This window comes from Callorhinus ursinus, unplaced genomic scaffold (assembly GCF_003265705.2).
Source record: "Callorhinus ursinus isolate GAN/ISIS: 27379988/994484 unplaced genomic scaffold, GSC_fseal_2.0 scaffold9, whole genome shotgun sequence".
Classification (NCBI taxonomy): domain Eukaryota; kingdom Metazoa; phylum Chordata; class Mammalia; order Carnivora; family Otariidae; genus Callorhinus; species Callorhinus ursinus.
The window spans coordinates 23477979-23503966 of NW_027397071.1; the positions used below are offsets into that span (position 1 = coordinate 23477979).

At 35.4% G+C, this 25988-nt stretch overlaps 1 protein-coding gene and 1 pseudogene across 2 annotated transcripts in view; one reads left to right on the top strand and one right to left on the bottom strand.

The window, feature by feature from the left end:
• CCDC18 (coiled-coil domain containing 18) overlaps positions 1-25988 on the bottom strand; it is a 113436-nt gene that overhangs the window by 65247 nt on the left and 22201 nt on the right. For both annotated transcript variants that reach the window (XM_073896287.1, XM_025872214.2), the window contains exons 7-15: positions 24968-25064; positions 22435-22556; positions 21145-21436; positions 16296-16420; positions 15298-15455; positions 8673-8896; positions 7435-7545; positions 6835-6966; positions 317-451 (exon numbers count right to left, since the gene is read on the bottom strand). In XM_073896287.1, coding sequence (XP_073752388.1) covers positions 317-451; positions 6835-6966; positions 7435-7545; positions 8673-8896; positions 15298-15455; positions 16296-16420; positions 21145-21436; positions 22435-22556; positions 24968-25064 — 1396 coding nt within the window. The remainder of the gene's footprint in view (positions 1-316; positions 452-6834; positions 6967-7434; positions 7546-8672; positions 8897-15297; positions 15456-16295; positions 16421-21144; positions 21437-22434; positions 22557-24967; positions 25065-25988) is intronic.
• Positions 18579-20165, top strand: LOC112824389 (histone-binding protein RBBP4 pseudogene; annotated as a pseudogene).

A 25988-nucleotide genomic window follows, 5' to 3' on the forward strand; every position in this document is an offset into this window, starting at 1 on the left:
TAAGCAACTGATTTAATTAGAATTAATGGTAGGTTATAGAAACATAAGTATTAGTCAGCTGTTAAATAGCACTTTCAGGGGCACCTGTTTGGCTCAGTCAGTTAAATGTCTGCCTTCGGCTCTGGTCGTGATCCCAGGGGTCCTGGGATCAAGCCCCGCATCGAGCTCCCTGCTCAGCGGGAGCCTGCTTCTCCCACTCCCTCCCTGCTTGTGCTCTGTTGCTATCTCTATCTCTCTCAAATGAATAAATAAAATATTTTTTTAAAAAATAAATAAATAGATAAAATAAACAGCACTTTCACAAAGATGATTTTACCCCTTTGCTTTCCGTCAGGAGTCTGTCTAGTGATTCAAGATGATGTTGTTTACATATTATATCTTGCTGCAAAATGGACATAGTCTTTTCTTGTTCTTTAGACTGTTGGTCTTTTTTCTCTAGTTGAGATTCAAGCTAAACATAAAAACATGATTAACTTTCATATAATTTTTAAAAAATCATGAAACATGTTAAATATACAGAAAAGAATATAATACTCCCATGTTAAATTACTACTGAAATTACACAGATTTTTCATTTTGCCATATTTCCTTCAGTTTCTCTCCCTTGAGAGAAGAAATGAAATCACATGGCCAGGTCTTACCTCTCACCAATAACAGCTGATTTCCTCCCTCATCAGTACAGCTGACCCTTGACCGACACAGGTTTGAATTGCACAGGTCCACTTATATGAGGACTTTTTACAATATAGTACTGTAAATGTATTTTTTCTCTTCATTATGATTTTCTTAATCACATTTTCTTTTCTCTGGATTTATTATAAGAATACAAATACGATACATGTAACATACAAAATATGTATTAGCTGACTGTTTTGTTAGCAGCAAGGCTTCTCATGAGTAGGCTGTTCAATTTTGGGGGAGTCAAAAGTTAATGAGAATTTTCAGCTGTGCAGGGGGACTGTGCCCCTAACCCCTAAGTTGTTCAAAGGTCAAATGTACTATGCTGAAATTGGTCTGTATCATTCTCTGGTATGTTTCTCACACGTTTTTTGTGTTTACTACATATGTAGATCTATGAATAATATGTATTTTTGTTTTGAAATTTTACACAGACAATATCAAAACATCTGCAAGTTTTAGCGACTTGGTTTTTTTACTCAATGTTGTTTTAGATATTTATCCCTGGATATTTATCCATGTAACCATATGTAGATCTAGTTCATTGCTTTTCCTAAAAGTACAGTATTCTACTGTAACAACTACAGACGTCCTCTCTTCAAATCAAGAAGAGTTTAATATTCTATTTTTCACCATCACAACAATGTTACAATACATCCTGTGCACGTCTCTTTATGTATTAGAGTTTCTTTAGAATAGATCACCTAGAAGTGGACTTTCTGTTTGTAGGATATGCACATTTCCAATTTCATTAGGTATTTCTCTTCAAAGTGCATCAAAATTTATGCTTATATTAGAAATGTGTAAGATTCTCATTCCCATAACTTCAACAATAATTGGTGTTATCAAAATTTCAAAATACCTTTGTGAAGACAAAATGGGAAATTACTGATATGTGTATATGCATATATGTGCATATTACATACAAATGTGCAAAAATTATATGATATATATAACACATACATATATAATAAAAATATGACAGAACAAGGTTAACCAGAAAATATTAAAACTAAGTAACTCTGAAAACACTCAAATGAAAATAATCAAATAACAAATTAGAGGAACAGAACAAATAAAGATGGAAGAAAAGTGAACAGAGCCTAAAGGACCTGTTGGACACCATCCGGCAGACCAAAACGCAGATCATGGGAGGAGAGGAGAGGGAAAAAGGGACATTGAGAATATCTGAAGAAATAATGATTGAAAATGTCTAAATTTTGGGCACCTGGGTGGCTCAGTTGGTTAAGCGACTGCCTTTGACTCAGGTCATGATCCTGGAGTCCCGGGATCAAGTCCCGCATCGGACTCCCTGCTCGGCAGGGAGTCTGCTTCTCCCTCTGACCCTCTTCCCTCTCGTGCTCTCTATCTCTCATTCTCTCTCTCAAATAAATAAATAAATCTTTAAAAAAAAAGAAAGAAAAGAAAATGTCTAAATTTGGGGCACCTGGCTGGCTCAGTTGGAAAAGCATGCAACTCTTGATCTCAGGGTTATGAGTTTGAGTCCCATATTGGGTATAGAGATTACTTAAATAAATAAAAACTTAAAAAAAAAAAAAGAAAATGTCTAAATTTAATGAAAGACATGGAAATAAACATCCAAGAATCTCAACTCCAAGAAAGATGAACTCAAAAAGGAATTACATGAAGACACAGATATAATCAAAACTTTCAAAAGACAGAGAAATCAGCAAGAGATAAATGAGAAATCACATACAAGGATCCACAATAATATTACAAGCAGATTCTCATCAGATACTTTGGAAGCCAAATGTGTTAATTTACTGAAAAGAAAAAAATGTCCACCAAGAATCCTACTAGCTGACAAAACTGTCCTTCCAAAATGAGGCAGAAATTAAGACATTCCCAGAGAAATAAATGCTGAGGGGGTTGTGACCACCAGATATGCCCCACCAGAAATGCTCAAGGGAGTTCTACAAAGTGAAATGAAAGGACACTAGACAATAATTCAAAGCCATATGGAGTATTAAAACTCTCAAAGATAACGGCAAGGATAATTATAAAAGCTAGTATTATTCTAACGATGGTTTATAATTACACTTTTTGTTTTCTATAGGATTTAAGAGTAATATATTTAATGAAGAAAAAACCAGTTAGTGTAATTAATTAGTATAAATTTGGTTGTAATTCCAAGTCTTTTCTAAATACTTTGAGAGACTAATACATTTGAATGAATTATTAGCTTATGTTTTAGGGCACACAAGGTATAAAGAAATAATTTTGTGACATTAATATTGGAAAGGAATAAAAATAGAGCTGTAAAAGGACACAATTTCTGTATATTACTGAAGTTAGGCTGGTACAAATTCAAATTAGAATAATAAAACTTTAGGGGCGCCTAGGTGGCTCAGTTGTTAAGCATCTGCCTTCAGCTCAGGTTATGATCCCAGAGTCCTGGGATCAAGCCCCACACTGGGCTCTCTGCTCGGCGGGAAGCCTGCTTCTCCCTCTCCCACTCCCCCTGCTTCTGTTCCCTCTCTCACTGGCTCTCTCTCTCTGTCAAATAAATAAATAAAATCTTTAAAAAAAAAAAAAAGAATAAAACTTTAAAATGTTAAATGTAATACCCATGACAACCACACAAAAAATAACAATACAATATTCACAAAAGAGAATGGAAATGAGAAAAGATTTCAAAATTTCACTACAAAAAAAGAAAACTGAATTCAAAAGAAGACAGTAACATAGGAAAGAAGGGACAAAAAAACTGTAAGGCATATAGAAAACAAACAGCATCATGACAAAAAGACAGTCTCTATGAGTATTTACTTTAAATATAAATGGATTAAACTCTCCAATCAAAAGATAGAGACTGGCAGAAGATAAAAACACATGATCCAACTACGGTTGACCCTTGAACAATGCAGAAGTTAGGGTGGCTGATGCCATGTGCAGTTGAAAATCTGTATAACTTTTGACTCCGCAGAAACTTAACTACTAATAGCCTATTGCTGACCAAAGCCTTACCAATAACATAAACAGCTGATTAACACATATTTTGTATCTTACATGTATCATATTCTTCTAATAAAGCTAGAGAAAAAACATTAATAAAATCATAAGAGAAGATACATTTATAGTACTGTTGTAAAAAATCCACAAATAAGTGGACCCATGTAGTTCAAACTCATGTTGTTCAAGGGTCAACTGTATATGCTGTCTACAAGAGACTCACTTGAGATCCAAAGACACAAACGTGCTAAAAGTGAAAGGATATAAAAAGATATTCCATGCAAATAAGTAACCAAAAGAGAGCAGGGGTACCTACACAAACATCAGATGAAACACTTTATATCAAAAAAGGTTTTAAGAGACAAAGAAGGACATTATTTACTATAAGGTTGAAAATAGTAGCGAGATATAATAATTATAAAGTTTACTCATGTAATGACAGACCATCAAAATATATGAGGCAAAAACTGACAGAATTGAAGGGAAAAACAGACAGTTCTACAAAAATAGCTGGAAACTTCAATACCCCACTCATAATAATGGACAGAAGACTAGAGAGAATATAAGTAAGGAAACAGAGGACTTAACAGAATAAATCAACTATATCTAATAGACATATGCAGAACACTCTACCCAACAACAAAATACACATTCCTCTCAAGTGTGAAGGGGACATTTTGCAGGATAGACCATATTAGGCCACAAACTGAAGTCTCAACAAATTTAAAAGGACAGATATCATTCAAAGTATCTTCTCCAACCACAACCAGATGAAATTAGAAATGAATAATGAAAATTAAAAAATTCATAACATTGGGGCGCCTGGGTGGCTCAGATGGTTAAGCGTCTGCCTTCGGCTCAGGTCATGATCCCAGGGTCCTGGGATCAAGTCCTGCATCGGGCTCCCTGCTCAGTGGGAAGCCTGCTTCTCCCTCTGCCTCTCTCTCTCTCTCTCTCTCTGTCTCTCATGAATAAATAAAATCTTAAAAAAAAAATTCATAACATTGTGGCATTAATTAAACAGATTTTTAAACAATCAATGAATCAAAGAAGAATTCACAAGGGAAATTAGAATTAGGAGACAAATGAAAACAAAAACACCACTTACCAAAACTTAAGAGACACAGCCAAAGTGGGGCTAAGAGGTAATTTACAGCTATAAATGCTTACATTAAAAAACAAAAAAGATCTCAAGTCAATAATTTAACTTCAAAACATAAGGAACTAGAAAAAGAAGAACAAACTAAACCCAAAGCTAGTTGAGGGCAGGAAATAATAAAGATTACAGTAAAAATCAACAAAACAGAGAACAGAAAACAATAAAGTAAATCAATGAAATGAAAAGTTAGCTCTTAGAAAAAATAAACAAAAGTGACAAATCTTTAGCTATTCAGCTAAAATTAAAGATTTTTTTTAAGATTTTTTTTAAAGATTAAAAAAATTTTTTTAAAGATTAAAAAAAAGAACGCAAATTACCAAAATCAGAAATGAAAGTGGGGATAGTACTGCCAATTATACGGAAACAAAAAAGATCATAAGACAGTATAATGAATAATTGTATGCCCACAAATTGAATAATCTAAATGAAATGGGCAAATTCCTAGAAAAACAAAACTTACAAAGACTATATAATAAAGAAATAGATCATCTGAATGACCTAAAACTAGTAAGAGGTTAAATCAGTAATCAAAAAGCTCCCAACAAAGAAAAGCCCTGAACCTGACAGCTTCACTAGTGAATTCTAGCAAACATTTAAAGAATACCAATGTTTAGGGGTGCCTGAGTCAGTTGAGCGTCTAACTCATGATTTCTGCTCAAGTCATAATCTCACGGGTCATGCGATCAAGCAACACATCAGGTTCTGTGCTCAGCACAGAGTTTGCTTGAGATTCACTCCCTCTGCCCCTCCCCCCACACTCTCTTTCTCCCTCTCTCAAATAAAATCTAAAAAAAAAAAAAATCTTTCTCAAACTTCTCCAAAAAAGTTAAGAAAGAGAGAACACTTTTTTTTTTTTTGAAGATTTTATTTATTTATTTGACCAAGAGAGACACAGTGAGAGAGGGAACACAAGCAGGGGCAGTGGGAGAGGGAGAAGCAGGCTTCCTGCTGAGCAGGGAGCCCGATGTGGGGCTGGATTCAAGGACCCTAGGATCATGACCTGAGCCAAAGGCAGACGCTTAATGAATGAGCCACCTAGGCACCCCAAGAGAACACTACTTAACTATTAGACCAGTTTTAACCTGATACTAAAACCAGACAAAAACACTAATGGAAAACTACAGATCAATATCCCTTATGAACATTAAAACCAAAATCAATATAATACTAATAATCCAAATTCAGCAGCATGGTAAAAGGATTATACACTATGACCAAGTGGGATTTATTCCTGGAATGCAAGGGTGGTTCAACATGTAAAACTCAATCAATGTAATACGCCATATCAACAGAATGAAGAAAAAAAAAACCACATGATCATCTCAACTGATGCAGAAAAGTTGATAAAACTCAACACCCTTTCATGATAAAAACACTCAACAAACTAGGAATAAAAGAAAACTACCTTAACACAATAAAAGCCATATATGGAAAACCTACAGCTAACATACTGAAAATGGTGAAAGACTGAAAGCTTTTCCTCTAAGATCAGGAACAAAACAAGGATGCCACTTTCACTTCTATTCAACACAGTACTGGAAGTTCTGGCCAGAGCAATCAGTGTCCATCGATAGATAAATGGATAAGCAAAATGTGGTATATACAGACAATAGAATATTCATTCTTATAAAAGACGTAAATTCTGCAATATCCCACAACATGGATGAACCTTGAGGACATTATGCTAAGTGAATTAAGCCAGTCACAAAAAGACATATACTGTATGAGTCCACTTACATGAGGTACTTAGGGTAGTCAAAATCACTGGGACAGAAGAAAGTAGAATGATGGTAGCTAGGGGATGGGGGGAGGGCATAATGGGAGGTATTGTTTAATGGGTATAGAGTTTCAGTTCTGATATTATCCCACACGTCCCTTAGGCTCTGTTCTTTTCCCAAATCTTTTTTTCTCTCTGTTGCTCAGACTGAATAATGTTATTGCTCTATATTTCAAGCTCATATTTTTACACACACACACACGGGGAGTATTATTCAGCCACAAAAAAGAAAAACATAATATCTTACTCTTTCAATCTGCTTTTCCATTTCTTTATGCTGTTCAAGATGAATTTTCTTAGCCTTTTCAAAAGCTAAACAAATTTTCTCATGTTCTGTATTGATATTGGTTTCTAGACTTCTTATCTTTTCATTCTTTTCCTAGAAATATAAAAACACTTTAAAAGAATATAATTGAGAACCAGTTTTACATAAAAGTACGTAAGTAAAGCATTAAATTTGTCAAACTCTATTCTTTGAAGAATCACAGTGGGTAATATGTAAAACTTCAAAAATAAACATTTATTGAAGAGACAAAATGGTTATTTAAAAAAACTGCATCAAAATGAAGATTTAACTATTTTAAAATACTAAAAAGCCTATCAAAGAAGTATACTATTTCCTTCAATTCTACTAGAATAAAAATCAGAAATTGCAGATAACAACTTGCCATATAAGCCTATAAACTTAAAAATATAGAAACAAAAAAATGAATCATCAGAAAAGTTTAGTAGAATTTATCCTTTCCTATTCGGTATACTGTACAACAATGATACTAAAACAAACACGCTATCACAAATCAAGTGCCTTAAAGTCACAGTGAATTTGAAGCCAAACAGTAATTTTTACCATAAGCTCCTGCTCTAGTTCTGCATTTTTTGCAGCAATAGAGGAATAAGCAACTATTTTTTCTTCCAGCTGTTTCTCGAGAGTTAAAAGTTGAGAACATTTCTTTGTCATCTGAAAACACAATGAAATAAATAAAAAATTATTTTTTAAAAAATTACTTTTAAAGATAAGTGACAATTTAGAAGAAAAATAGTGAAAGGCCAGGTATATGACAGATTGTTCCATCTATGTAATACATAAGTAGTTTAATTCTGACCCCTATGTCCAGATATGATTGCCTCCTAACCCACTTCTTAAAAGTAACTGTTAAAGACTGAAATTAGTATAATAAAATGTTAACAGTAGCTATTTCTGGTGGTGGAATTACTAATGATTTATTTTCTTCTTTGTCCTTTCTGTATTTTCAAGAAGACTGTACTAATTTTGTAATCTGAAAAGTTATTAATCTCAGTACTAGATAATTTTCTAAGTAAGCTGATGGCTATAATTTAGATTTAGACTGACTAAATCTCCTTTTCCATTACTTACATAATATAAGTTTTTCCTTGGTGTAGGCTACAGATTTTAAAATGAGAAATCAGACATTTTAAAAGTACTCCTACAGACAGCATCAGCCTCAGTTTTAAAGTGTGAATATAACATATACACATGTGGTCCTGGTCTATAATTACCTAAAAAGGCATCCTTATTCTATCCTCAACAGAAATGAAGATCAAATATTCACAAAACACACATTATGCATTTTTCAAAATGTAATCCAAGCATATCTGCATCATAATCACATGCAGTTGTTCACAAACGCAGATTTCTGAGCATGACTCCATACCTACTGAATCAGAATCATTAGAACAGTACCCAGAAATCTACGTTTAACAGGCTTCCCAGCCGGTTCTGCTGTTAGCTAACATTCAAAATCCTCTATTATCACTCCTTTTCTTCCAATTACATAATCCAAGTTCTTGACTTGTAAATGTGTATTAGCCATATTAACTTATACTTGGAAGAAATAATAGACTGCAATATATTAGAAGGTCCACCATGTTTGAGACCTGTTAGCCACTAGAGAGTAATTTCTTACTTTTAACATAGGTTAAAACCCAAAGGTTTCCAAATATAATTTTAAAAGAATTTATAACTGATGTATAAATCTGGACTTACACATACAACTTTTACACAACTATAGTACCTTTTTTCTTGTCTCCAAAGTTAGTACATATAAACAGCTAATTCAAGCTTACTTCACTTTCCAGTTTGCTAGAGTTTGAAGCTTTCTCCAGCAGCTCCTCTTGTATCAGCTGAAACTGACTAGTTCTATGGGCCATGTTAACCTTCAAATCAGAATTCTCAGCTTCTATTTGCATCAACTTAGCACGTAGTTCTTCTATTCCAGAAGCAAGTCTCTGACTTTCTCTTTCATATTGCTTATTCACAGTATGTTGATTTTGGTCTTTTATTCTTTCTGCTAACAAACATAAAAGGAAAAGTGTTCTGTATAAAATTTAAAGAATAAAAACCTATTCAATGTTGAAAGTTTTAATCATAAACAAAGTTCAATTTCTCATCTGAAGAATACTAAAGGGAATGAGAAAGACATACGTTAAGGAAAATATAATGAAGGAACATGGTAAGGTACTTTCTATAATTAAGTACATAACAAAGTAGGAATAAAATCTTCTGAATCATTCACTTTTCTAGACTATTCCTTCACACCAGAAAGAGCCCTTCTCTCACTATAAAATTTTTTGGATAGAAAACACTGTAAAAAAATCATTGTTTAAAAAAAAAGTCCTGTTTCCTTAAACTGAAGCTGACCATAAAATTTCTCTGGATAACTTGGCATCATTAATATTTTTTTAAGATTTTATTTATTTATTTGAGAGAGAGAGAATGAGAGATAGAGAGCACGAGAGGGAAGAGGGTCAGAGGGAGAAGCCGACTCCCTGCTGAGCAGGGAGCCCGATGTGGGACTCGATCCCGGGACTCCAGGATCATGAACTGAGCCGAAGGCAGTCACTTAACCAACTGAGCCACCCAAGCACCACTATATCATTAATATTTTGATGTAGGGGCACCTGGATGGCTCTGCCTTCTGCTCAGGTCATGATCTCAGGGTCCTGAGATTGAGCCTTGCATCAGGCTCCCTGCTCAGCAGGGGAGTCTGCTTCTCCCTCTCCCTTCTGCCCCTCCCCCCACTTGTTTTCTCTCTCTCTCATGTTGTCTCTCTCTCTCAAATAATTTTTTAAAAAAGAATATTTTCATATATTGTATACAGATGCAAGTTCAAAAGCTGAAGACAAATCCTTCCTAGTCTAAACTAGCTCATGAGAATTCAGTGATGCTTTTTGAACTACTAAGGGTTATCAAAGATAGTTGTTCAAACACACCCTTTCTCCACTACAAACATATAAACGTACTCCCACCTAAAAGTGACTAAGCTTTCAGGAGTGCCTTAAAGAGGCATAATGTATATGATTGCATGAGAACACACACAGGTTTGGAAATATGTAGAGATGTACTATGCCTTCAAGGGTTACTTATGTAGCCATTTCCTATCAATTCTCCATATCCCTAATATTTCACTTTCTAGGCTATATATCTATCATTAGCTCTATACTCTTTGATGTAAGAGAATTTATAACATTTATCAACACCTCTAATAACTAGCATTCATTCTGCTAATAATCTCATCACTCATCCCTATTCTCTCTAATCACTTGGCTATCTAATTCTCTCTGCTGTCATTTTCCTGCCACCAGCCAATCATACTTGAAGATAGATCATGATAAGTTAAAGATATATGTGTTAACCACTAGGGCAACCATTAAGAAAATAAAGAGGTATAGTTAGCTAATCAATAGTGGAGACAAAATGGAATACTAAAATATAATTGATCCAAAAGAAAGCAGGAAAGATGAATAAAGGGCATTAGAATAAATAGCAAACAAATACCAAGATGACAGTTTCTTTCTCCCTCTCCCTTTGCCCCCCCCACGCTCTTTCAAATAAATAAATCTTTAAAAAAATAAATAAAAATGTACTTGACTGACGTAAAATTTACTTACAATAAGATGCACCCATTTAAAATATAAAGTTTGATACGTTTTATCAAATGTTTGGTTTTTTCATGTTTATACCTTTGTAACTATCACAACAATCAAGACATCTAACATTTCCATCAGAAGACAGACAGATGGCCAACAGACACATGAAAAAATGTTCAACATCACTAATTATCAGGGAAATGCAAATCAAAACCTCAGTAAGATATCACCTCACACCTGCCAGAACAGCTAAAATCAAAAACACAACACTGCTGATGGGAATACAAACTGGTGCAGCCACTTGGAAAACAATATGGAAGTTCCTTAAAAAATTAAAAAACAGAATTATTATATGATCTAGTAATTGCACTACTGGGTACATATGCAAAGAAAATGAAAACTAGTGTTTTCAAAAGGATATATGCACCCCTATATATTTATTGCATTATTACTTATAGTAGCCAAGATACGAAAGCAACCCAAGTGTCCATCAATAAATGAATGGATAAAGGAGATGGGGTGTGGGTGGGTGTGTATAAAATGGGATATTACTCAGCCATAAAAAAGAATGAGATCTTGCCATTTGCAACACGAATGGACCTAGAAGATATAATGCTAAGTGAAATAATAAGTCAGACAGAGAAAGACAAATACTGTGTGATTTCACTCACATGTGGAATTTAAGAAACAAATGAACAAAGAAAAAAAGACAAAAAAACACTCTTATATATGGAGAACAAATTGGTAGTTGCCAGAGGGAGGGGGAAAGAGTTAAATAGATAAAAGGGATTCAGAGTACACTTATCATGATGAATGCTGAGTAACGTATAGAAATGTTGAATTACTATATCGTACACCTGAAGCTAACATAATACGCTATGTTAATTATACTTCAATTAGAAAAAACCCAAAACCCTGAAAAACATTTCCCTCAGAATCCCTTGTACTCCTTCTCAATTTTCTTTGGGTTTAATTATGTCTTTAATTTTTCTTACAGTGAAAGCTTATTGATTTTAAACATTTCTTCTTTTCTAATCTAAATATTTAAAGGTATAAACTTATGTTTAGGCAATGCTGTAGCTCCCACTAATTTTTATATGTTGTATTTTCATCTTTACTACAAAATATCCTATAGTATCTCCTGTGTTTATTTCCAAATATTTAGAATTTTCCAGGTATCTTTTTGTTATTAGTAGTGGACATTAGGTTTTCTTAACCTAATTCATGAATGAACCTGATTTCAGTTTTTTAAAATGTTTTGAGACTTAGTTTCTTGGCCAGCATATGGAGTATCTTGATGAATATTTTAAATACATTTGAGAAAATTGTATATTCTGGTGATTATTGTGTAGAGTGAATGTCAATCATATTAAACTTCTTTAAAGTACTTAAGTCTTCTTTCCCCTTAATGATTTTCTGTGTAGTTGTTCTAACAGTTACTGAGAAAGAAGTTTTGAAATCTTCAAATATATATGTGGACTTGTTAATTTATCCTTCTAGTTCTGTCAGTCTCAACTCTGCTTGGTCTGAAATTAATATAGTTATTCCATCTATTTTTATTGATATATAATTGACATATAACATTGTATTAGTTTCAGGTGTATGACATAATGATTTGATACATGTATATATTTTGAAATGATTACCACAGTAAGTCTATTTAACATCCGTCATCACATAACATCTGTCATCACATATAGTTACAAATTTTGGGGGGGGATGAGAGCTTTTTTTTTTGGAAGATTTTATTTATTTGAGGGACACCTGGGTGGCTCAATCGTTGAGCATCTGCCTTCGGCTCGGGTCATGGTCCCAGGGTCCTGGGATCAAGCCCCGCATGGGGCTCCCTGCTCAGCGGGAAGTCTGCTTCTCCCTCTCCCACTCCCCCTGCTGTGTTCCCTCTCTCACTGTGTCTCTCTCTGTCAAATAAATAAAATCTTAAAAAAAAAATTTATTTGAGAGAGTGAGATTGAGAGAATGAGCGGGGGGAGGGCAGATGATGATATGAGTGCAGACATCTTTTCAAGATAGTGCAGACATCTTTTCAAGATAGTGATTTCAGGGGGGTGGGGGGATGGGGTAGCCGGGTGATGGGTACTGAGGGCACGTGTTGTGATGAGCACTGGGTGTTATACTCAACAAATGAAACATTGAACACTACATCAAAAACTAATGATGTATTATATGGTGGCTAACTGAACATAATAAAAAGATAGTGATTTCAGATGTCAGGTAAATACTCAGAAGCGGAATTACTGCAACATATGGTAGTTCTACTTTTAATTTTTTGAGGAACTTCCATACTGTTTTCCAAAGCGGCTGTATCAACCAACAGAGCACAGGGTTCTCTTTTCTCCACATCCTCAACAATGCTTATTTCTTGTCTTTTTGATGATAGCCACTCTGACAGATGTGGGGTTCATTGTGGTTTTGATTTGCATTTCCCTGATGATTAGTGCTGTTGAGCATCTTTTCATGTGTTTGTTTACCATCTGGATGTCTTCTTTGGAAAAATGTCTATTTAGATCCTCTGCCCATTTTTAAAAAATATTTTATTTATTTGAGAGAGAGAAAGAGAGAGCTGGGGGAGGAGCTGGGGGGGTGGGACAAGCGGACTTCACACTGAGTGCCAAGCCCAACCTGGGGCTTGATCCCATGACCCTGAGATCATGACCTGAGCTGAAATCAAGAGTCAGATGCTCAACCGATTGAGCCAGGTGCCCCACCTCTGCCAATTTTTTAATTGAATTTTTTTTTGTATTGAGTTGTATGAGTTTTTATGTATTTTGGATATTAACCCCTTATCAGATATGATTTACAAATGCTTTCTCCCACTTTATAGGTTGTCTTTTCTTTTGCTGGACAGAAGTTTTTTAGTTTGATATAGTCCCACTTGTTTATTTTTACTTTCTTGCTTTTGATTTTGGTGTCAAATCCAAAAGAAAATCATCACCAAAACTGATATCTAGGAGCTTTTTTCTTATATTTTCTTCTAGAAGTTTTATGGTTTCAGGTTTTATATTAAAGTCTGTAATCCATTCTGAGTTGATTTTTGTCTGTAAGATAATAGTCTACTTTCATTCTTTTGCATACAGCTATTCAGTTTTCCTGACACTGTTTATTGAAAAGACTATCCTTACCCTACTGTTTGCTCTTGTCTCCTTTGTTGTAAATTAATTGACCCCATAGGCACAGGTTTATTTTTGTGCTCTCTACACTGTTCCATTGATCTATATGTCTGTTTTTAATGACAATACCATACTGTTTTGATTATTATAGCTTTGTAACATAGTTTGAAATTAGGAAGTGTGATGCCTCCAGCTTTGTTTTACTTTCTCAAGATTACTTTGGCTATTTGTGGTCCCATACAAATTTTAGGATTGTTCTACTGTTCTATAAAAAATGCCATTGGAGGGCACCTGAGGGGCTCAGTCGGTTAAACATCTACCTTTAGCCCAGGTTATGAACCCAGGATACTGGGATCAAGTCCTTCACTGGGCTCCCTGCTCAGCGAGGAGTCTGCTTCTCCCTCTCCCTCTGCTCCTCCCCCCTACTTGTACACACACACTCTCTCTCTCTGTTCTCTCTCTCAAATAAATAAAATCTAAAAAATATATATATATATATTTTTGTTTTAAAAAGAAAGCCATTGGAAAGGAGCTAGAAAAAGAACAACAAATGAAGCCTAAAGCCAGGAGAAGGGAAATAATAAAAATTAGAACAGAAATAAATGATATAGAAACAAACAAAAAAAGAAACCCAGAAAGGATCAATGAAACCAGGAGCTGGTTCTTTGAAAGAATAAAATTGATAAACCCTGAGTCAGACTTATCAAAATGAAAAGAGAAGGGCATCTGGGTGGCTCAGTCAGTTAAGTGTCTGCCTTCAGCTCAGGTCATGATCTTGGAGTCCTGGGACTGAGCCCCACATTGGGCTCTCTGCTCAGTGGGGACTCTGCTTCTTTCTTTCCCTCTGCCCCTACCCCTGCTCATACTCTCACTCATTCTCTTTCAAATGAATAAATAAAAAATCTTAAAAAAAAAAAAGAAAAGAGAAAGGACTCAAATAGATAAAATCATGAATGAGGAGAGATCACAAGCAACACCACTGAAATACAAATAATTATAAATTAGGAAAAATTATATGCCACCCAGTCAATCTGGAAGAAATGGATGCATTCCTAGAAACATATAAACTACCAAAACTGAAACAGGAAGAAACAGAAAACTTGAACAGACCGATAACCAACAAAGAAATTGAATCGGTAATAAAAAAATCTCCCAACCAACAGAAGTCCAGGGCCAGATGGCTTCCCAAACATTTAAAGAAGAGTTAATACCCATTCTTCTCAAACTGTTCCAAAAAATAGAAATGGAAAGAAAACTTCCAAATAGCCCATTGTAGGGCTCAATCTCATGACCCTGAGATCAGACTTGAGCCAAAACCAAGAGTTGGACATTTTAACTGACTGTGCCACCCAGGTGCCCTATAATGCAAAGTTCAACAATTTTGAAATTTTTGCTGTCTTACCAACCCAAACTAGTACTAACAGATTAACTAAACTTTTGATAATCCATTTCTCTAAAAAACTATCATAAAACACTTAGAATTAAGGGGCGCCTGGGTGGCTCAGTCAGTTAAGCATCTACCTCAGGTCATGATCCCAGGGTCCTGGGATTGAGCCCCACATTGGGCTCCCTGTTCAGCAGGGAGCCTGCTTCTTCTGCCCCTCCCCCACTCATACTTGTGCTCCCTGAGATAAATAAATAAAATCTTTAAAAAAAAAGACTTAGAATTAAACATTTCAATTTAATACACTCACCTAATTGATTACCTCCTAGTTTTACTGGTTCTGTCTCTAAACTATTTAATTTGCCACTTTGTTTGTCATTACAAGCAAGAAGACTCTTAGATAACTGATTTGCAGCCAGGTTTGCCTGAAGCTTTTGAATTTCTGCCTCCTTTATCGCAAGCTTAATCCTGGAACAAAATAAAACACACCAAAAATTATTAGAAAGATCCTATATATCTCATACCGTTTTTACCTTTCAAGTTAGCAAAAATTTTTAAAACTCTATTTGTTAACTATTGGGCAGGATACAGAAATTCTTATATACCATTGATTGGAATGTAGACTGATTCAGCTACTTTAAAAACTTGATAGTACCTAGTAAAACTAAAAATATACACACACCATGACCCAGCAATTTCACTTTTAGGAATATACACTGGAGAAACTGGCATATTGTAAAAGGAAACATGTAAAGGTATGTACTTTGCAGCACTGTAATACAAGAAAACTAGAAACAAGGTAGCTATCAATAAATAGTGATACACTTATAGGACAGACTCCTATATAGATATTAAAACTAACCATACTAATCCACCCATTGGTTAGTCACTTTTTTTTTTTTTGGTTAGTCACTCTTACTACCTACCTCAACATGTATGAATTTAAAAAATAATGCTGAGTGAAAAAGCAAAATTACAAACAATATAAGCACATAGTATATTTTCCACATATGGATGTAAACATATACAAAATGGACTGAAGAATATACACCCAATTGAGGATGGTGGATACTTAGGAGAATGAAACTTGTGGGAAGGAACATCCCATAATGTTTTTAGTTTTTACTTAAAAACATTTGAAAAAATATCACAGAATGTTAAAAATAATCAATTCTTAGTTATGGAAACAGATATTTGTTATAATACTTGCAGAACTTTTCTGTACATTTTTCATCTTCTCAAAGATTTTAATTACCAATTAAAAAAAAACATTGTATTTGCTACAACTTCAGCATCTGAAAACCATACCTCAATTCTGAAATCACCATTTTGTTTGCCTCACAGCAGCCAATGTAATTGTCTTCCTTGTTTGACAAACTACTCATCTGGTGTTTAGAAAGAGATGATTTAAAACCAAACATTTCTCTTTTTAACTGCAAATTTAAAAACACACATATATAAACTTACAACATCTATGATGCAATTGTTTTATTATTCAGAACTCCAATTTTTAAAAATTGTGGGAATTGATAGAAATAACCTAGTGTCCATCAATAGGATAAATGTATAAATACATTATGAAACAATGACATAACAGGAAAACCACAAGAGTTAAAATAAACCTGAATTATATAAATCATTTGGAGACATCACATAACACTACATTAAGTGAAAAACAACAGAGGCACATGTAGTATTTTCCAAAATATATTAGTTATATATGTTTTTCTAGAGCATGCATATGTGGCAACATTTAAAATACAGACAAGAAGGATACACATGAGTTTCGGAATAGTGCCTACCTCTGTGGAGAGATGGAAAGGATTGGGATCTAACACAGTACATAAAGAGGCTTATTTATCTGTAAAATTTTATTCTAAAAAAATATGAAGTGGATATCACAATATATTACTCAGATACAGCAAATGGTGTGCTGCATTGGTCTCTGCTTTTCTGTATGTTTGAACAATAAAGAATTTTTAAAGTTAGTTATGAAAAGGGGCAAGATAAGCACTTAATGACTACTATCTTCAAACTATAACCAAATCAAGCTTTCTAGAAATGAAAAAAATTCCCATTTCCAAACCACGTTACTCTTAGTGCATGAAACACAGGATCAAATATTACCACACCAACTTCAGAATCACATACAAAATAATTCTTGATATTGAGTCAAATGAGAATATCAGTTTAAAATGAATGCTATTGGGGCGCCTGGGTGGCTCAGTCGGTTAAGCATCTGCCTTTGGCTCAGGTCATGATCCCAGGGTCCTGGGGTGGAGCCCTGCATCGGGCTCCCTGCTCAGCGGGGAGCCTGCTTGTACCTCTCCCTCTGTTTCTCCCCCCACTTATTCTCTCTCTCTTTCAAATAAATAAAATCTTTTTAAAAAATGAATGCTCTCTGTATCTAATTACTATCAAATTTCAAAAGTAAACAGTACATTAAAAACCTAAGCAAATAATCAGGATCCTAGGAAAGTATATATAGCAGAGGGCTGGGAATCAAGAATCATACATTCTAGTTTTAATTCTGCTACTAGCTAGTTATAAAAGTTACTTATTTCCTTGGTGCTATATTTCTTTGTCAATAAATGATGGTGTTGAATCAGATGATTTCTATGGTCCCTTTCAGCTTAATTCCATGACAGTTTAAAATTGGTTAAGTCTATATATTTGAAACCAGCCATGATGCATTTATATACACTTTTCTCCTGATCTCACCTTTATTTTACACCTATCAATAATGGACTTCTGATACAGTTATACTTACTTTCTTCCTAATCTCACTTATATATGGTTATATGTATAACTGAAAGAGAAATGGTGGCCAGCTGCTATCATAAAAACATTTTAATGTTCCGTGCATTCTAATAAATACATGAAAATTTGTACATTATTATTCATTAGAAAAATGCAAATTAAAACCAAAATGTGATACCACTTTATACCCACTAAGATGGCTAAAACCTGAAAGACAGATAATAAAAAATGTTAGCTAGGATGCAGAAAAACAGGAACCCTCGTACATTCCTCATGAGAACAAAAAATGGTATAGCCACTTTGGAAAACAATTTAACATAACTTTACCATATGACCTAGAAATTCTACTCCTAGGTATCTATCCACTTAAGAGAAACGAAAGTATGTCCACACAAAGAGTTGTATGCAAATTTTCACAGCAGCATTGTTCTTGATAGTCCAGAAGTGGAAGCAATCCAAATGTCCATCTAATGGTGAATAGATAAGTAAAATGTGGTATATCCATATAATGGACTAATATTCAACAATAAAAAGAAATGAAGTACTGATACATGTCACAATGAATGATCCCCCCAAATTTTTAGAATGCAAGAGACCATACACTGTATAATTTTATTTATATGAAATGCTCATAAAAGACAAATCTCTAGAGACAGATATTAGATTAGTGGTTTCCTAGGGGTGGGTGTGGTTACAGGGACTAATTATAAATAGGCACAAGGGATCTTTTGGGGATGATAAAAATGTTTAAAAACTAGATTGTGGTATTGTTCCAAAACTTGTAAGTTTACTAAAAATAACTGAACAGTACAATTAAAATGAGTGAATTCTATGGTATGTCAATGTTACTTGAATAAAGCTATTTGTAGAAACAATAGAGGCCGTGCATGCAGAGCAAGCGCCAGTAGCCTCCCCGCCCCTCCGGCAACGCTCCACCCCAGGATCCCCCCCCCCCCACCCGCTTGCCAACCCGCCAGGGCGGACAAGGAAGCAGCCTTTGATGCAGTAGAATGTGTGATCAACGAAGAGTACAAAATATGGAAAAGAACACCTCTTTTCTTTACAGTTTGGTGACCCATGCTCTGGAGTGGCCTAGCCTAACTGCACAGTGGCTTCCAGATGTAACCAGACCGGAAGGGAAAGACTTCAGCATTCTTTGACTTGTCCTGGGAACACACATGTCAGATGAACAAAACCATGTTGTGACAGCCAGTGTGCAGCTCCCTAACGATGATGCTCAGTTTGATGCTTCACACGATAGTGAGAAAGGAGAATCTGGAGGTTTTGGCTCAGTTAGTGGAAAAATTGAAATAGAAATCAAGATCAACCATGAAGAAGAAGTAAACCAGGTGTGTTACATGCCCCAGAACCCTTGCATCATTGCAACAAAGACTCCATCCAGTGATGTTCTTGTTTTTGACAATACAAAACATCCTTCCAAACCAGACCCTTCTGGAGAGTGCAACCCAGACTTGTGTCTGCATGGACATCAGAAGGAAGGCTATGGACTTTCTTGGAACCCAAACCTCAGTGGGCACTTACTTACTGCTTCAGATGACTCTGGGACATCTGTGCTGTTTCAAAGGAAGGAAAAGTAGTGGATACGAAGACCATCTTTATAGGACATCATACAGCGGTAGTAGAAGATGTTTCCTGGCATCTGCTACATGAGTCTCTGTTTGGGTCAGTTGCTGATGATCAGAAACTTATGATCTGGTATACTCATTCAAACAATACTTCCAAACCAAGCTACTCAGTTGATGCTCACACTGCTGAAAGTGAACTGCCTATCTTTCAGTCCTTATAGTGAGTTCATTCTGGCCACAGGATAGCCGACAAGACTGTTGCCTTGTGGGATCTGAGAAATCTGAAACTTAAGTTGCATTCCTTTGAATCACACAAGGATGAAATATTCCAGGTTCAGTGGTCGCCTCACAAAGAGACTATTTTGGCTTCCAGTGGTACTGATCGCAGACTGAATGTGTGGGATTTAAGTAAAATTGGAGACAAACAATCTCCAGAAGATGCAGAAGATGGGTCACCAGAATTGTTGTTTGTTCATGGTGGTCACACTGCCAAGATACCTGATTTCTCCTGGAATCCCAATGAACCTTGGGTGATTTGTTCTGTATCAGAAGACAGTATCATGCAAGTGTGGCAAATGGCAAAGAACATTTATAATGATGAAGATCTTGAAGGAAGCATGGATCCAGAAGGACAAGGGTCCTAGATATGTCTGTATTTCTTGTGATTTTAGACTCCCCCTTTTTTTCCTCTCAACCCTGAGATTGATTTAACACTGGTTTGGAGACACGGACTTTGTTTGGCTATCCCTCTATGATAGGTACCATCAACAATGTTATTAGCCCAAACAGAGGGTGTTTTCTAAATATTAACTGGGGGACTTGATTCAGTAAAGCCACAGACTTACATTTAAATTTTCTTTAGGAATTTTCTAGTAACAAAGGTCTAAAGTAGCCACAGAAAGGGGAATATTATGTGTGGTTATTTTTCTTCTTGGGCTATATCCCCAAGTTTTTCAGACTCCTTTAAGTAAAGGCTAAAGTAAGGAAGGAGTAGAGCCAAGTGAGGTAGGTGTCTGAGACATGAAGTATAAATACCACAAGATGTTGTTTTTATTCAGGAAATGGGGGAAATTCAAGTCATATAAATTCCTGTTCTAAAATTTTCACACCTGACTTTCCAGGATGCACATTTTCCTATGTAGACCAGTCTCCTCTCAGTTTCTTCAGTTAAGTCAAAACTATGTGTTCCTCTTTCCCCCATATATTTTTGCTTGTTAGTGTATTTCTTGAGCTGTTTTCATATTTCTTTCCTTTCTGTGAAATGGTTTTTTAAAAAACTTGGGACCACCAAGTTGTAAAGATGTATGTTTTTACCTGATAGTTATACCACAGGTAGACTGTCCAGTTGAGTTGAGAAGAGTGAATTGATAGCTTGTATTTGTTTTTAAAATTAAATTAATCCTGGATAAGAGTTGCTTTTTTTTTTTTTTTTTTTTTAGGAGTCAGTCTTTGACCACTAGTTTGGTACCATCTCTATTTTGGGTGACCTGTTTCACCAGCAGGCCTATTACTCTCCATGACTAACTGTGTAAGTGCTTATAATGGAATAAATTGCTTTTCTATGTCAAAAAAAAAATCTATTTCTAAAAAATCCTGTGTCGTTCTTACATATGGCACCTCAGAGACTAAGAAAGGGTGGAAGAGTAGACAGGTTAAGTGCAGAAAAACAAAAGGAAAGAAATTGATGATTGAAAGTACAGATATGTAAAAATAAATACCCATATACATACATACATACTAATAAAGCAAACACAAGATGATGACCTTTTAAAAAGCACTTCAGTAAAATTTTCTTTTTCATCAATACTTACTGGCAACTGGGACATAACTTTTTCCAAACTTCTCAGTTCCACCCTTGAACTTTCTATTTCTTGTTGACACAAATCCAGTCGCTCAGTCTGTGCTATAACACGGACCTTTAATTCTTGGTTTTCATTCATTAGAGAAAACTTTTCTCTAAGTACTTCTTCTTTGTCCTCTAATTCACTCTCTAGCTTCAGAATACTTTGCCTAGACTCAGTTAGTTGTGCCATAACTTCTGAATTTTTCAGTGCCATGATCCTTAGTTTTTCTTTTCCATTGTTATTTTCTTCTTTTAACTGCCTATAAAGAAAAAAGCATAAAAATGAAAATAAAATATACATTCATTTTCAGTAGTCATATTTAGTTAATCTCACTTTTAAAGTATTTTAAAGCCTTAATTCTAGAACTGTAACACCTGCTCACATTTACTGAGTGCCTACTTTCTACACACCAGAAACTCACAACTTTATGTGAGCAGCACTATTATTATTCTCTGTTTATAAATAAGGAAACCAAGGTACAGAAGGGTTATGAAACTTTGCCAGTGTCTCATAGTAAGTAGGAGAGCAGGATAACTCCACTATCTTCAAAGCCTTCTGCTCCCTTTTGAAAAGTGTAAGACAGGAGATCTAACTCCAAAATCCTAACTCAACATATTGCAACATGAAGAAAGTTTTAGACGATATAAGGAAAAATCATGAACTATTAGCCACAACTCTAAAAAATAGTAATCAACCATTAACTGATTACTAGGCAGTATTATTTTCAAATATATATATATATAGCTATAAAAACATGTCAAACATTAGAACAATCTGTAGAACTGTTAGTAAATGGATAAATGGATAAAAAATGTGGTACATCCATACAGCAGAATATTCAACAAAAAATGAAATACCGATATACATCACAATGCATTCAGAGTGTCCTTTTTCACATTTTTAATGTCTCTGAAATGAGAATGCTGGACTAGGTGATTCACATGATTTGAAGAACACATATTTTACTAACCAGCTAATGTCACACTACAAGAACATTATGTGTGTGTTCATTTTCTCTAAAAATATGCAAAGCAAATATGCTGATATTACTCTGTATTTACAAGTATATTAATATCAACATGCTTTATTGGTTAAAAACCCTAATGTTATACCTAGAAAACAATTTCAGTCATGAAACCTATCTTTCTATGTAATTTAAGGCCATGATTACAATATACAAAATATTCTATCTTAAAATGTTGCAGTTCTTTCTCTATTTCCACACAAAAATCCTTTTTCCACAACAGGATACGGTACCTTAATTTCTCCTTCAGAATTTCAAGGTCACTTTTATATAGACCACACTTTTCCTGTAGCTTTTTATTTTCTTTTTCACAGCTAATTAGATTTTTCTCTAATATTTCTTCTTCAACTTGAACCTAAAACAATAATTTGTTTTAAGTGGACATACTACTGTGGTCATAAATTTTAGGTGTTTCAAACTAAAAAGTAGTGATTTCAGAAATAAACAGGAGAGTAGAGTAAGTATTCCACATGTTTAAGTCCCTGATCTTGTAGTAAAAGAAGCAAAGTAAACTTCCTGGGCAGTAACAAAGGACAGGGAGGGGGACTCTACCACCTGTCCAGAGGGGCAATGGCACTACTATCTGAAAGCAAGTGTTCTGGCCTCACAGGGGCAAGGCAAGCAACTCATGTAGCGATGCTGCATCAAGTTACTAAAGGCTAACTATACTGCAAATGCTCTGGAGAAATAATTTTTGAAATTTTAGCCACTGAATACTCCCACTGAAATCACAGTCCAAATCTAAAACACACAACAGTCAAGTGCCCAGGGGGCACCTGGGTGGCTCAGTCAGTTAAGCCTCTGCCTTCGGCTCAGGTGGTGATCCCAGAGGCCTGGGATCGAGTCCCGAATTGGGCTTCCTGCTCAGCGGGGAATCTGCTTCTCCCCCTGCCCCTTCCTGCTGCTCATTCTCTCTCTCTCTCTCTCTCAGAGAAATAAATAAAATCTTTAAAAAAAGAGATAAGCACCCAGGTTGGAGTGGTGGGAGAAGAGGGCTCAAATCTGCCCCACTTTCTCTGTTACATCTACCTAATTATAGGGCTCTGCTGAGCATGGTTTGAAACTGATAATCCTAAGGCGAAGTGTGAAAAAAATCACCTTACATTTTCCTCTCTTTCCTATATAAAGTCCTCCCTCTCCCTAAGGATATTCCCCCCACTGAGTATTCTACCTCCCCCTACAGAGTACCTTATTAAAAATCCCTTCTATGTGATTTCATTCCCACAGGGACCTTCTCCAAGGCTTTCAAAACAGTGATTTGATTAATTTACACTGAAGACCAGTACCTAATAGGATTCTGATTTTTAAAATTTTTCATTGAAAAATAGTTGACACACAATGTTACATTAGTTTCAGGTGTACAACACAGTGATTCAGCAACTCTATGCATTATGCTGTGCTCACCACAAGTGCAGCTCTCATCTGTCCCCAGACAACACTATTACAGTACCCCTGACTATACTCCCTATGCTGTGCCTTTCATCCCCGTGACTTATTCATTCCCTAACTGGAAGCCTGTACCTCCTATGGGTATAGCCATTTTGCCCTCCCCCTGCTCCTTCTCTCTCTGTGAACCATCAGTTTGTTTTCTTTATTTATTGGTCTGATTTTGCTTTTTATTCTTTAGATTCCACACATTAGTGAAATCATATGGTATCTGTCTTTCTTATTAAATTTTTATTTTAAAAAAAATTTTTTAAAGGTTCTTTTTATTCATTTGAGAGAGAGGGAGTAAGAGAGAGCACAAGAGCGGGGCAAGGGGCACAGGGAGAAGCAGACTACCTGCAGAGTAGGGAGCCCGATGTAGGGCTTGATCCCAGGACCCTGAGATCATGACCTGAGCTGAAGGCAAACACTTAACCAACTGAGCCACCCAGGCGCCCCTCCTATTAAATTTTTTTAAAAAATTTCATTTATTTGATAGAGAGAGAGACTATGCAAGTAAGCAGAGTGGCAGGCAGAGGGAGAGGGAGAAGCAGGCTCCCCGCTGAGCAAGGAGCCTGAAGTGGGGCTCAATCAGAAGACCCTGGGATCATGATCTGAGCCAAAGGCAGACGCTTAATGACTGAGCCACCTAAGCAACCCTCTTACCAAATTTTTAATATTTCTTCTACCCTTCTACCTTTCTTTGAACAGAATCATTAACTCCCTCTGTTTCAATTATCTCAAGATGAAAGTCTCTGACATTAGTATCTATTGACCAGACCTCTCTTCTGAGCTCAACATCTGAATATTCAGCATGTGGCCTCCTCCAAACAGGTTTTATTATCCATGTGGTATTACTTGAAAATATTAAATGAATGTAATAAAGCCACTATACTACTATGCAGAATCTGTTCAAGGAATCTTGCCTCTGAGAAGCAAAAGACAGACCCTCCCAGGGTGGTAGGTCCAGGGAGACCAACTGAAGGCTATACAATCTACTCTGCCTTCATTTTCATCAAGGTAATGGGAACAAATTTCAGCTCCAACCTCTGCTCACTCACCTCATCTTTCTCTGCATTTTTTTCCTTTCCCTATATATTGTTCTTCCCCTTGTTTCCATTCTTTTCCCACTTTGGATAAAAAAAGTTTTTTGCTCATTATAAGATTATGAACACCAGCCTTAACCAGTATTTATAAATTCTTTATTCCAACAATTTTTATGAGGTCATAAAAATTACTCCCTGTTTTAACTCTAAACAAATATATTCTATTTATGTCTATTTTTATATTTAGAATATAGACAGTAACACAAAACACTGAATTGGCACATCTGCTTCTTACCTTTTCCAATTTTTCTGCCACTTTTTCTTTATAATGTTGGAAAGCTTTACTTAGCTCTTCAGCATTATATAGTGCTTCATTCCTTTGTCGTTCAGCTCTAAAATTTAAAAAGGGATGATTAATAAAAGTAAAGAATGCTCTGCATTTGACTAGTGAAACTCCAAAGTAACCTATAATTTATTAGAAGGAAAAATTAGAGATGAGCAGTACTAAAAAAGAATAGTAGGCTTAGACTGCAAAATGAAGAAGAGAGACTATAAGAATTCCCTATTATCAATACGAAAAATAAAATGTAAAATACATAAACTTTGAAACATATATACATTCCTATGTGTTGGAAATTTTTTTTCTTTATCTGGAAAAGACAGGTTAAGGGAAGTGGCCTAGGCTGTATAAATTTTCAAAGATCAGTTATTACAGAATCAGTCCACTGTCTAGTATATTAAAAATACTCAGTAAATCCTCTGACCTTTGCAAAGGGCAAGTAAATTTTCAAAAAGGTATTTCAGAAGACATATCTAAAAATCTGAACAACAAAATCCAACCACTACAAAGCACTGCCTTAGTTAACCCTGACCTTTCCTCATACTTTTACATTGAACTGAGACTACTGGGCTGAAATGTAGTCGATATCATACCCACACCTAAAAATTTTTCTATTATTTAAACCTCATCATATTCTTTCCAGTGTAAGGGAAATTAGTGACTCTTCTCTTATCAAGGATGAATTCTTTTTTTTTAATATTTTATTTATTTATTTGACAGAGCGCACAAGTAGGCAGAGCGGTAAGCAAAGGAAGAGGGAGAAGCAGGCTCTCCGCTGAGCAGGGAGCCCCAAGTGGGGCTTGATCCCAGGACCCTGAGATCATGACCTGAGCCGAAGGCAGCCGCTTAACCGACAGACTGAGCCACCCTGGTGCCCCTCATTATAGTTTTATCTGCATTTTTGATCAACTGAGGTTGAGCAAGTTTCTAAGTTTCATTGGCCATTTGGATTTCTTGTCCTTACCTGTTCAGATCC